Below are 9815 nucleotides of genomic sequence, written 5' to 3' on the forward strand. Positions count from 1 at the left end.
TCGCTGGGATCGCCGGGCCGCCGCCGCCCTCGCCGCCCCCTGCATGCCCGGCGCCCGGGTCGCGGCCCACCTGGACGCACTGGGCCCCCTGGTCCCCTACGTGCCGCCGCCGCTGCTGCCCTCTATGTTCTACGTGGGCCTGTTCTTCGTCAATGTGCTGATCCTGTACTACGCCTTTCTCATGGAGTACATCGTCCTCAACGTGGGCCTCGTCTTCCTGCCCGAGGACATGGACCAGGCGCTCGTGGACCTCGGCGTGCTCTCCGACCCGGGCTCTGGCCTCTACGATGCTGACTCGGAGCTCGACGTCTTCGACGGGTACTTGGAGTAGGGTCCTGACTACCGTTCCCCTCTCCGCTCCACGATCTGCCAACCCTCGGCCTGGACCAGCTGCCCAGATCATGCCTCCACTGCTAGTTGGGGGCACCGTCTGGCCTGGGATGGGGCCCCAGGACGAGGACCTCCCCCGCCTCCGAGGCCTGTAAGTGCCCTCTCTGTGCGGGATGAGGGCGGGGCGCTGGCAAGGGAGAAGGAGTCATCCCCAGAATGGACACACGTCTTCCCCAGACTTCTGGCTCCTCTGACCGTGGCCTCCAGGTCTAACTGGACGCCAGGAATGGCAGGGACCTTTAGGCCCTTAGCTGGGGCTGGAAAGCTTCCCCAGCAAGGAGACAGCTGTTGAAGAGGGAGACCCAGGGCCAAGTTAGGTTTGGGGTAGTCATGGGACTTACTCCAACTGCTTGTGGAAAAAGCTTCTGCACCCAAATCCATCTGAAGCAGAGCTGTCGGCTCCTCCCCTCAGCCTCATCCTGGCTTGATGGTGACCTTGGCTTTTTGGGGATTCTCAGTAGTCTTGGAAGGAGAAAGATTTGGGGGTGTCAGAAGAGGTAGGGAGTCAGGCACTAATCACCTTTGTCCTGTGGGCCTTTGGGGATTTGGGTGGGGATTGAGTGTAGTGGCCCCAGGCCAAGACTATGGGAGAAGACACCCTCAGCATAGAGCCCTGTAATTCCCTTTGGCTGCGGGTTTGCTGCTATTTTGGAGTCAGGTTTCAGGGTGCCCCAGCTCGGCAGTTCTGCAGCTCAGATCTGCAGGGCTGCCAGTTTTGCAGTCTGCCTTCACAGAACAGGCAAGCTGGGGGTTGGTGCTGGGGCTGGCCTTGTCTGCAGTGCTTGCAAGCCCTCAAGGGGCTCTTGGGTCAGTGCCAGGGGCCACAGGATCATTGTCATGAGATGTTCAAGTCCTGTCCCTGGGCTGCAACCTGGAAGCTTTGCATACAGCCCACCTTGTGTGTTAGGGGTAGGGAAATGAAGGTACAGGGTGGAGTATGATGGTCAGTCACCCAACAAGGAAGAGAGGCAGCTGGACTAGATGAGAGAGGACACATGGCAGACAGCTGTCAGGTCTGGTGAGGGGTCACGGGACAGCCAGGAACTCCATGGCTCAGCCCCCAGGCTGGACAGTGCTGGGATTTCCCTGGGCATGACGCTTGAGTGGCAAGGAAGAGAAGATATCATGGTGGTGGGCAGGGGCTCCTTTTGGAAAATGGCCACTAATGCTGTTCACCCCAAGCAGGCTGAGTGTACCCCTCTCCTATGTTGCCTGTCTTTGCCAAGATTACCACAGTCAGTGAGTGTCTTAGTTCAGGATGCTATTACAGAATGCCATAGACTGGGTGGCTTAATGAACAAACATTTCTTTCTTACAGTGCTTCTCATGAAGGCACTAATCCCATTCATGGGGGCTCCACCCTCCTGACCTAATCACCTCCCAAAGGCCCCACTCCCTGATGCCCTCATATTGGAATGAGGTTTCCACATAGGAATTTAGTAAGGACACAAACATTCAGTCTATTGCAGAGTGTGATGTGGGATGGGACAGGACCTGCTTACTGGGGGCAGAGGGCTGGCTTTCCTAAGGGGTCAGAAGGGAGATTTCTTTGAAGAAGGCGTCAGTGGAGCTCAGTATGATCTTAGCAAGAGCCAAGTGCCAGGGGTAGGTGTGCCAGCTGCTCTGCATACCTGCCCAGCCTACCTGCCTGCCCTCTCTCCATCCGTTCTTTGTTGAATAAATGCTTGTCTGTTCATTATTGTGCCTGGGGAGCGAACCCAGTGCTCAAGGCAGACCCAGCCCTGGACTTCCTGACACTTGCTGAGGAAGACTAGTAGGTGCCCAGAAAAGAAGGGCATGAGCTGCCCCTGTTGTGCTCACTGCTGTGTCCTTGGCACTTGAAACAGCACCTGCCATCATGGAGAAGCTCTCTGTAGGTGTAGATGTGCAGTGAGTGAAACAGTAGAGATAGGCCGCTTTAGCCAGGGGTTGGAGAAGGCCTCTGAGGAGATGACACTTTTAGGCTGAGCCCAAATTTGACAGAGGAGCCAGACATGAAGATCTAGAGAGAAGCGAGTCAGCCCAAGGGAGCCGCCGGGGCCAGGCCCTTGGGGTGGAAGAGAGTTAGTCACTTCCAATACCTGTGGAGGCAGCATGACTGCAGAGCAGCCCCAGGAGAGGTCAGTGGGTGGGTGGGGGGCCTCAGCACGCATGACCTGGGAGGTTACGGCCAAAAGCAGTGGAAAACCACTGGGAGGTTTTAGGCAGGGGACAACACACTGACTCCTGTTTTGCAAAGATGGCATTGATGTTTGTGGGCAGATGGGCAGGGAGGTGAGAGTGGAAGCAGGGAAGCCAGCCTGAGGGCTGCTGGTTGTCCCAGCCAGAGGTGACAGAGCTGTGGATGAGGCCAGGTTAGTGAAGACAGAGAAATATAAACAGATCAGAACTCCCGCTGAGGCGGAGCCTGTGGGGACCATTCCAAATCTGTTCTGAGTATTGATCACACACCACTCATGGTTCTAGGCCCCGTGCATGTGGACTTACCCAGTCATTCAACAAACATTGACCCTGCCTGCTCTCCTGACAAGCTGTGGGCTAGACCCAGGTGATCCCAGGATAAATCGCTGTCTCCAAGCCAGGCGTTTGACTTTCAAGCAGTGTAACTTATTTTATCTCTTTACCACATCAACAGAAACACTTCCCCTTCCAAATGAAAACATTGGCATATTCTGAACGAAAAACTGAATCCCAAATGCCTCAACACATTTTGCAGCAAACGCTGTTTAAGCAGAAACACCAGGAAGTGTCTCTCAGCAACACCCTGGCACAGCTCTGGGGATGGCAGAGCCTGACCCTGGGAAGCAGGGGGGTGGACGCCATGCAGTGTGTTCCTTCCCCACCCCTGCATCTGAGCCAAGGCGCCTTTACCCCAAGTACCTGGGAAGTCCAGACCAGGGGGTGTAGAAGGGGTGACTAGCAGCAGGAAAGCCTGTGGAAAGATCTCAAGATGACCTACCCAGCCTCACCTCCAGGCCCCTTTCCACAAGCAGAGCAGTGACCGTAGTCAGTCTTGTTCTTCCTGGCTCATTCTCGTGTGGTCACATGTTCTACACAGACCAGTCCAAAAACCGGTGACTAAGGGTGTCAGGCAGTGGGGCCCGGGTGGCTCTCAGGATGAACAGGTGCACCTACTTCTGTCTCTGCCTTTTTTTTTTTCCTCCTATGTGTGCTCCCACATAATTCAGTTTCTTGGACATTTGCTGAGCACCTGTTTGAGGAGGCCAATTAGGGTTGCTGTTAGGAGCCAGAATCCTAGATTCAGATTGCCTTTGTTCAAATCCCAGGCTAGCCATGACCTTGGCCGTGCTGCTTAACCTCCCTGTGCTTCAGTTTCTTCTATAAGATGGAGACAGTGAACACCCACCTTGCTCTGAGGATTAAAGGAGATTTAGGTAGAGCTCTGAGACCTCCTTGTATGTAGTAGGAGATGTACTGATAGAAACCACTAGTGTTCATAGCCAGGTGTCCTGGAAAGCCCTCATGAGCGGTGCACCTACACCCATGCAGGAATATTTAGATCCCACCATGAGCAAAAGAGGACTAACTGGCTGCCTGAGAGCCAGGGGTTCAGGCCCAACCTAGCCAGGAGAGGCTTTCCACTGCCTTCCCAGCCCCAGGTCCCTTGGGAGACCTTTCCCACTGCCCTGTGGTCCCAAGGGCAGCAGACCCGAAGCCCTGGAAAAGCAGGCCCTGCGGTTTTCCTAGAGTGTTAATGACTGCCCGGGAGTGGGGAGTCAGGTGCTCCCTTCTTCCCAGGAGAAAGGGCCAGGGTAACTGACCCAGGAGCCAGGGAGAGTCCCCACGTCCCAGCAGTTCTGGTGCAGATGCTCTGGACTGATTTGTCCCGGTGCCTAATGAAAGCACTGGCACCTGCCAGCCCTCCCTTGGCACACGGTCAAGGACTGTGGAGGAGGAGCTGCCTCTGGACTGGAGATACAAGATGGGAGAACATGGCTGCTGCAGACAGTTTGGCCTGGAGCAACCTGGATTTGCACTAAGGGTAACCAGACTCTTGGATCTGTCTTATCACAGGGTTTCCAGGCTTCAGTTGTCTCCTAATCACAGGCCCCAGCATCTCCTTCCTAACCTACCTGCCCTGCTCCTCCTTGCCAATCTGTGCCCGGGCTGCCAGCATGAGAAACCCAACCTTCCACAGGGACAAGATCAGAGTCGAGTCATGGGAGAGCCCATAGGCAGGGGTCAGGGCAGATGCAGAACCCAGGCCAGGAGGCTGTGGCTGTCATCCAGGTGAGAGACAGACAGTGGTGGCATGGGGGAGCAGGTGCACTCCAGGCCTTGCCAGCCCTCCAGCTCTGTTCCCAACATGAGGCTCACCCAGAAGGGCCTTGGCTGCAGTCATCACTGCTAGATGTGTCTTTGGACATGAGAAGATTTCTGTATGCGTCTCAAGACCGTGAGATGACGGGGGCCCCCCTTCTTTGGCCCTGAGTTATAGAAACTGGAGCTTCCAGCCAAGAAATAGGCAGGACCCACCCCAGCCTTCACGGCACTTGTGTAAGAAAGTGAGGGCTCCTGGTAACTTGTTCATTCATGTTTCTGGTATATCTTCTTTCTTTATCCCCGGAGCTTCTGAAAGCATAGTCCTAAGGTCACAATAAGAAGGACAGACAGCTTTATCCCCATGTCACAAATCCAGAAGCAGAGGCTCAGAAGCAGTCTGCTGCTTTGCAGGGGCAAAAGCAGCAAGCTGAGTAAGTTTCCCAGCCAGCGTACCTATCCCCCACCCCCACCACCACAGCACCGTGGGCTCCAGGGGGATCTTCCAGCCCCTGACCTTGAACTCCAGGCCTGTAGCATGTGCATTCTTGCTCCTTTTTTTCCTGAACTTAAAAAAAAAAGTTATGATGAAATAATTTCACCCCAATCCACCAGTTGCACCAAGGAGCATCGTGCTCACATACATGGTGCTTACTCATTCATCTGAACATTCGTGTATATGCCCATATGTGTATGTGCACACACAGACATAGATGTGTGATCATTTTTCTGACTGCCTGTAATCCCAGCACTTTGGGAGGTGCAGGAAGGAGGATTGCCTGAGCCCGTGGGTTCGAGACCAGCCTGGGCAACTTGGCAAGACCTCATCTCTAAAATAAATTTTAAAAAATTAGCTGGACATGATGGCATGCGTCTGTGGTTCCAGCTACTTGGAAGGCTGAGACGGAAGGATCAGCTGAGCCCAGCAGGTCAAGGCTGCAGTGGCCGTGAGTGTGCTGCTGCGCTCCAGCCTGGGTGACAGAGTAAGACTCCAACTCAAAAAAAAAGGAAAATGTGTTGCAGACATTATGCTCCTTTACTCCTAGATATTTCCATGTTTATTTCCTTAGAAGAAGGACATATTTACATAACCACAGTACAGTTGTCAAAATCAGCAGATCTGACATCGATACAATCCTATGATCAATCTCACCTACAAGTTCATTCACATTTTATCAATGTCCCAATAGTGTCCTCTAACAATAGAAAGGGGGAGCTGAGCCCCAAGAACAAGCCCCGATCCCCCTTGGCTTTACTCACGAGCCTTTTCACTCATGACATTGGCATTTTGAAGATTGCAAGTCTGGTATTTGGTAGACTGTCACTTACTTGGGCTTGTCTGACATTCACTCTCATGATTAGATTTGGAGGACACACTCTTCGCAGGAAGACCCTAGAAGTGAGTGTGTGTCTTGACTCACTTTATCGAGAGACCTATGCTGTTGCCCTTCATGGTGATGGTCGCTTTGATCACGTGGCGAAGGCAGTATCTGCCAGGTCTCTGCAACTGTCAAGGTATTATTTTTCTCTTTGTAGCTTAAGATGAAATATGCTCGTTTTAGTGCTTCATTTGTAAAACAAAAAAAAATCCATTTTTTAATGTGAATTTATTTTTAAAAAATGTTTATGTCACTACTGCAAAGAGGAAACCATTGTCACTGTCATGGATAAAAAATACGAATGCCAAAGTTATTAACTTGTGGTGAAATACTAAAGTCAGCTAAAGGCACATGGCCTGCAGCCTGCTCTCTTTTTGTTACAAAGGGAGATTAATAACTGCCAAGTGATAAAGATATACCAGCACCAAACTGGAACCTTCTCCCCTAAGTAATCCTAGGGACTGACCAACAACTGAAAAGTGAATCGGTTGCTCACCGTCTGTGTGAGTCGGGGCTACCCAGGGCTACCTCTGTGTCCCTACAGTTGTTGCTCAGAGGCTTTACAGTGGGACGAATTTTGGTTTAAATCCCAGCTCCACCAGCACATGGGACAAGTGGTTCATCCCTGCAAGCCTGAGTTTTCTTCTCTGTCAAGCAGGGGTAACAGCATCTGCCTAAGGGCTTGTGCAAGCTAGATGAGGCAGTGAGTGATGGTGCCTCACAGGTGATGGGGTCAGTGTCATGTGCCCAGCCCAGAGGGGCTCCAACCCAGGATGCCACTCCCTTCCTGGGCATGCTGACTCTTCTTGAGGGCCATTTACTAGGGAGGGTATGTCTGAGCAGGCAGCCTTTGAAGCAGCCCTGGGCAGTGATAATTGGTGCCCAGTAAGTCCTGCATGCTGCTGATGGGCTGACAGCTGTCATCTGGCCCCAGGCCCCAACATGGTGTGCCTGGGAACTCCCCTGAGCTAAGGCTTCATTCCTGAGATTCCTTCCTAGCAAGGGGCTGGGCTGGGTGGTTAAAAATAACTGCCTCTTCCACATCACCAGTGCTTCCTCAGGGTGTCACCCTGTGAAGCCAGGAGGGCAGAGTTCCCTTAGGGAGGGAAACTGAGGCTTGGCGAGTTTTGGTGACTCACCCAGATGCCCAGCTATGAGGTGGCGGCGTGGGGCCTCCTGGCCACGCTCTCCCAGAGCCTCCCGAGTGAGGCGTCCTGTTGGAGGCAATCCCAGGAGGCAGACACTACACAGCAGAGGACGATCGACCTTCAGGGCCTTGGCCCAGACGCCTCCCAGGCACTCCTGTTCCCTTGTGACCAGCTCCAGACTGACTTCTGCAGACCAGGGGTATCAAGCTAGAACTGATGATTTCACTCCCATTTCATTTTCAGATTGCCTTCTGTTTATGACAAATGACACTTTAAGAAATTCATGATGGTGACATAAAGGTTCTCTTGAAAAATTTGGAGTTTGAGAAATGCAAAAATTTGGAGTTTGCATTGATTTAAAATACTAAGTAAATCATTGTCCAGGTGGTTCTTGGTTTGGCAAGACTTGGATGAAGGCGCTAGGTGGACGTTGCCCTTCGGGTAGGCCTCACGGGGTCATGGGCAGCGAGCAGCTGGGGCACACCTGCTGCCGGTCAGCTCAGAAGCCACATGTCAGTCAGAGCCAGGCACGAGGAAGGGGTTGTTTCTCCATGACACCAGCTTCCTTCAGAGACACAGGCCCATACAGAGACAGGCAGCTTCTCCTTTCCCCTTCTAGCCACCAGGAGATGGCCAGACCCCGCCTTGCCTTTGTCTGTGAGGTGAGGCAGAGGCCCTCCTGCCACACAACCTGTAACAGGCAGTGGGGACACTGGACAAGTCACGTCTGGTGATGTGTGTCTTTAGCCACTTGGATTGGTCGGGACTGTAAGGGGCAGAGTCCTCGCAGGAGGAGAAGGTTGCTGTTTCCAGAAGGCCCCAGCCTGAGGCTCACCTGCCAGTGTCGGCATCTCTTTGGGAGCAGCAGAGACGGGAGAACAGGAGCCATCAGCCACTGCTGCCTTTTGTTGCTGAAGATTGCCAGACACACGACCGACGCAAACAGCCCAGTGACGTGAGAATCATCCCCATGGCCAGATGAGGAGACCGGCCCAGAGAGAGTGGGTGACTTGCCTGAGGTCACACAGCCAGGAAGGGCAAGCCAGAATTAGCCCCGACAGGCCAATTCCAGTCCTTGCCCTGGCTGCCCAGGGGAGCAGGAAGTGGGTGGCTGAACTGCAGGAAAGGGGCCCCTTTTGCCATGTCCCAGCAGCACCCACCAGTGCCCATGAGACTCGAGGGCCATTCTCTCCTGAGGCCAAATCCTGAGTGAGGTGGCTTCTCTGCAGAGATAGCAAGCTGAAACATTGCTTTGTAAGAGGGATCGAGTCCCCAGCAGTCAGTCCCACAATGAAAGCAGCCAGCCAGCCACTCCCTCTGTCCAGCTCGGAGGAGTGGCCTAGAATGAAAGGTTAATTCAGAAAGAAAAAAAGAGGTTAATGGTGAACGAGTTGTCCAGTGATGTTGAAAGGTTGGAGAACCCACTGCAGCTCTGGGGTGTGGTTAGCCTGTGCTCTTGATGCTTTTGAGGAAGGAGAGGTGCTGAGAGGGGTTGAGGCTTTGGGGTCAGATCGCAGGTTCAAATCCCAGCTCTGCCATGTATGAGCTATGTGGCCTTGCACAATTTAACCTCTTTGGGCTTCATCTGAAATGCACAGATGATGGCTCTGCTTGCCCCCCATCCCCCGGGTTGTTTTGAGGAACAAATGAAGGAGGACATGAGTTGAAGTAGTCAGGAGGAGGTAGGCATAAAGGAAGTGCTTGGTAAGGGTCAGGTGTCACCGCAGTTTTCATACGGGGTTTGTGAAGGCTGCAATTGCTAGTCAAGGGAATAGGCACGTGGCTTCTGCCTGTAATCCCAGTGACTTGGAAGACCAAGCCAGGAGGATAGCTTGAAACCAGGAGTTTGAGACCAGTCTGGGAAACAGCAGGACCCCCATCTCTACAGAAAATTTTAAAACTTAGCTGGGTGTTGTGGTGCCTGTAGTCCCAAGTACTCAGGAGGCTGAGGTGGGAAGATTGCTTGAGCCCAGGAAGTTGAGGCTGTAGTAAGCTATGATCACACCACTGTAATAGATGAGAGTTGAACTGTGTCCCAGGACATCCTCCAGCCATAAATACAGAAACCTAGGATCACATCTCTTTCCTCAATTTGCTGTGTGACTCCAGACAGAGGTCACCGTCCTCCCTTGGCCCCTTTATAGCTGGAGTAAATGGGACCAACTTGGATCGGGGCTCTCAAGCCTCATACGACACTGTCAGCATATGTATCTGCCTGTTGCCGCAGCTATTAATGTAGTTGTTTTCCTTTCCTTTTTTTTTTTTTTTTTTTGAGTCATAGTCTCACTCTGTCACCTAGGCTGGAATGCAGTGGCATGATCATGGCTACTACAGCCTCAGCCTGCTGGGCTCAGGCAGTCCTGCCTCAGCCTTCCAAGTGGCTGGAACCACAGGTGTGTGCCACCACACCCAGCTAATTTTTTGAGGCATTGTAGAGATGAATGAGGTCTCGCCAAGTTGCCCAAGCTGGTCTCGAACCCGTGGGCTCAGGCTGTCCTCTCACCTCGACCTTCCAAAGTGCTGGGATTACAGGTATGAGTCACTGTGTTCGGCCTCTGTAGTTGTTTACCTTAAATCGGCTCTTTTTAAAGTAAAAAAAAAAAAAAAAGCCAGGCTT

The 9815-nt window shown here is 52.8% G+C and overlaps 1 protein-coding gene across 1 annotated transcript in view; it reads left to right on the forward strand.

Moving 5' to 3' along the window:
- The window catches only part of DEXI (Dexi homolog), a 12247-nt gene continuing 2432 nt past the window's right edge, over positions 1-9815 (forward strand). Inside the window, exon 1 of the mRNA XM_008061803.2 lies at positions 1-481. Within this exon, the coding sequence (XP_008059994.1) occupies positions 44-331 (288 nt within the window). The 5' untranslated portion in view covers positions 1-43 and the 3' untranslated portion in view covers positions 332-481. The remainder of the gene's footprint in view (positions 482-9815) is intronic.

This window comes from Carlito syrichta, unplaced genomic scaffold (assembly GCF_000164805.1).
Source record: "Carlito syrichta isolate Samal-C Ts95f unplaced genomic scaffold, Tarsius_syrichta-2.0.1 Scaffold305619, whole genome shotgun sequence".
NCBI lineage: Eukaryota > Metazoa > Chordata > Mammalia > Primates > Tarsiidae > Carlito > Carlito syrichta.